At 47.6% G+C, this 2,500-nt stretch overlaps 1 protein-coding gene across 1 annotated transcript in view; it reads right to left on the minus strand.

Annotated features, from left to right (window-relative positions):
* The window catches only part of grin2ca (glutamate receptor, ionotropic, N-methyl D-aspartate 2Ca), a gene marked incomplete at both ends in the record, with an annotated part of 42,560 nt that overhangs the window by 14,891 nt on the left and 25,169 nt on the right, over window positions 1-2,500 (minus strand). The window contains one exon of the mRNA XM_084488765.1: window positions 1,665-1,833. Coding sequence (XP_084344891.1) covers window positions 1,665-1,833 — 169 coding nt within the window. The remainder of the gene's footprint in view (window positions 1-1,664; window positions 1,834-2,500) is intronic.

Raw genomic sequence — 2,500 nt, forward strand, 5'->3', positions numbered from 1 at the left:
GGGTACGCTGATCTTGTCCTGTCTTTTCGTGGCGGCCTCGTACAACATGATCCCCAGTAATCCACGACCACGACTGCATCACCAGGAATTGCATCACAGTGCCGCACCGCCCGTTACATAAGCCATGTATGGGCGGGGCCTTGACAGCAGGAAGTGGGAGGGATGTAATTGCCCCGCTGCGTTCATGTCGTCCACTCCGTTGTGCCGGGTGTGGATGGTGGACGTTGGAGTTATTTTTGTGGAAGTTATTAACATAGATCAGAAAAGCCAGAGGACAGAGTGGAGGAGGAGTGCTGAGTGTGTTTAGACCCCTATAGGGTGTTCTGACTTGGCTTTGATAAGCCTGTCTTGCATGTCTGTCTCTTGTTTCTCCAACCACCACAAAAACTAGCGACCAATGAAACGCTCACGTTGAAACTGACACCATCCCTTATATGATCTGCTTCTATTCTATTATGTGATGTCAACATCATTCCCCATGATTAATACTAATACAAACAGCTGAATTAGTTCTAGTTCTACTCGCTACTCTCAGTCCAGTTTAGTTTAGTTTGTTTGAGAAACTAGCTTGTGCTGCACTTTTTCTCCAAATTAAAGTTTGATTGTTGTCGGCCTCACTTGGCAGTCACTTTGGAAGTCACTCAAAGTGAGCTAAATTGTAACCTCTTAACGTGACATTGACGCTCCACGTCCAACCAGCCATGACTCCCCAGGACCCCTTCTCCCCATTCAGAACACTCCAGTACACTTCAGGCGCCACGGTGCTGTCAGGTTCTGGTTCCCAGGCTACTGCGGGTCTTGTTGTTCAGGAAGTAAAGCCAACGCTCTCATTCAAGCCTCTGAGATTCGCCACTTACGTCCTTTCACACTTATGTTAAGTAATTTAGCTTTCATCCAGCTGCGACTAACGAGGTGAGACCTCGTTCAACCAAAGGCTGGGAATAACCAAAGCGTTCCAACAACATTGGAACAACAAGAATTCCATATTAAGTTCAAAACAACCACCCGACAGGGGAGCGAAGCAGCTCCAGGACTCTGATTTTCGTGTATTTCGTGTGCTTGGTGTAATCAGAATTGAAGAATCATATGTAAACATCCTAAAGAACTTATAATGGTTGTGTCAGTAGTAACAGTGGTGATGGTGGTGGTGATGGTGGTGATGGTCATGATGGTGGTGGTTGTGGTGATGGTGGTGATGGTCATGATGGTGGTGGTTGTGGTGATGGTGGTGATGGTGGTGATGGTGGTGATGGTGGCGATGCTCATGATGGTGGAGATGATGATGATGGTGAGGATGATCATGATGGTGGTGATTGTCATGATGGTCATGGTGGTTGTGATGTTCATGATGGTGGTGATTGTCATGATTGTCATGGTGGTTGTGATGGTCTTGATGGTCGTGATGGTATTGATGGTCTTGATGGTTGTGATAATCATGATTGTCATGGTGGTTGTGATGGTCTTGATGGTCGTGATGATCATGATTGTCATGGTGGTTGTGATGGTCTTGATGGTCGTGATGATCATGATTGTCATGGTGGTTGTGATGGTCTTGATGGTCGTGATGATCATGATTGTCATGGTGGTTGTGATGGTCTTGATGGTTGTGATGATCATGATTGTCATGGTGGTTGTGATGGTCTTGATGGTCGTAGTTGCCTCACCTCGCCGATCATCCCGTTCCAGATGCCGCGGACCAGCTTGCCGTGCTTGCCGTTGGTCACCAGGTAGAGGTCGTAAGAGAACTTGATGTTGCGCGACAGCTTCTTCAGGATGTCGATGCAGAAGCCCTTGCAGCACAGCTTGGTGTAGGGCTCTGTGTGGCCCACGATGCTGTGGAGGAGAGGGGAGACGTGACAGGGGTGGTTAGATAAAGGATGGTTAGATAAAGGCGGGCATGGTGGTGGTGGTGGTGGCTCCTGAATCCGTGAGCGAGATGCTTGACCCCTACCTGCTCCTGCATCTGAATTCACTAGAAGTTTCGCTGGGTTAAAGTGTTTAATATTGAAAAGTTTAACGGTAAAAAAGCCTGTGGAAGTGTGAGAAGCAAGAGAAGCTTAAACGCTGAAAGGTTGTCCGCAGCCTAGCCTGGAGGTGTCCTTGAGCAGGATGCCTAGCTCCTATCTGCACCTTCTTGACCTGCATCTAAATTCACAATGAGTCCCTTTGAGAAAACCGCCTTCCTCAATACTAAATAGTCAAATGGAAACGAGTGAATAAAAGCAGTTGAGCAGGGTGAATGTCGAGGTGTGTCAAGGTGTCAATGTTTGTCGAGTTGTCCCTGAGCAAAACACCTCACCCTAACTGCTCCAGGCGAACTGTCTGCCGCCTTGCATGGCTGACACCGCCGTCGGTGTGTGAATGTGTGCATGAATGGGGGAATGTAAGGCAATGTTGTAAAACACTTTGAGTGGCCACTGGTTAGAAAAGCACTACATATATGGCATATACCATGCAGACGATTTACCATTTAACAGCGTAATGGGGAGCTCCACTCAAA

This window comes from Micromesistius poutassou (assembly GCF_964030765.1).
Source record: "Micromesistius poutassou genome assembly, chromosome: 1".
NCBI lineage: Eukaryota > Metazoa > Chordata > Actinopteri > Gadiformes > Gadidae > Micromesistius > Micromesistius poutassou.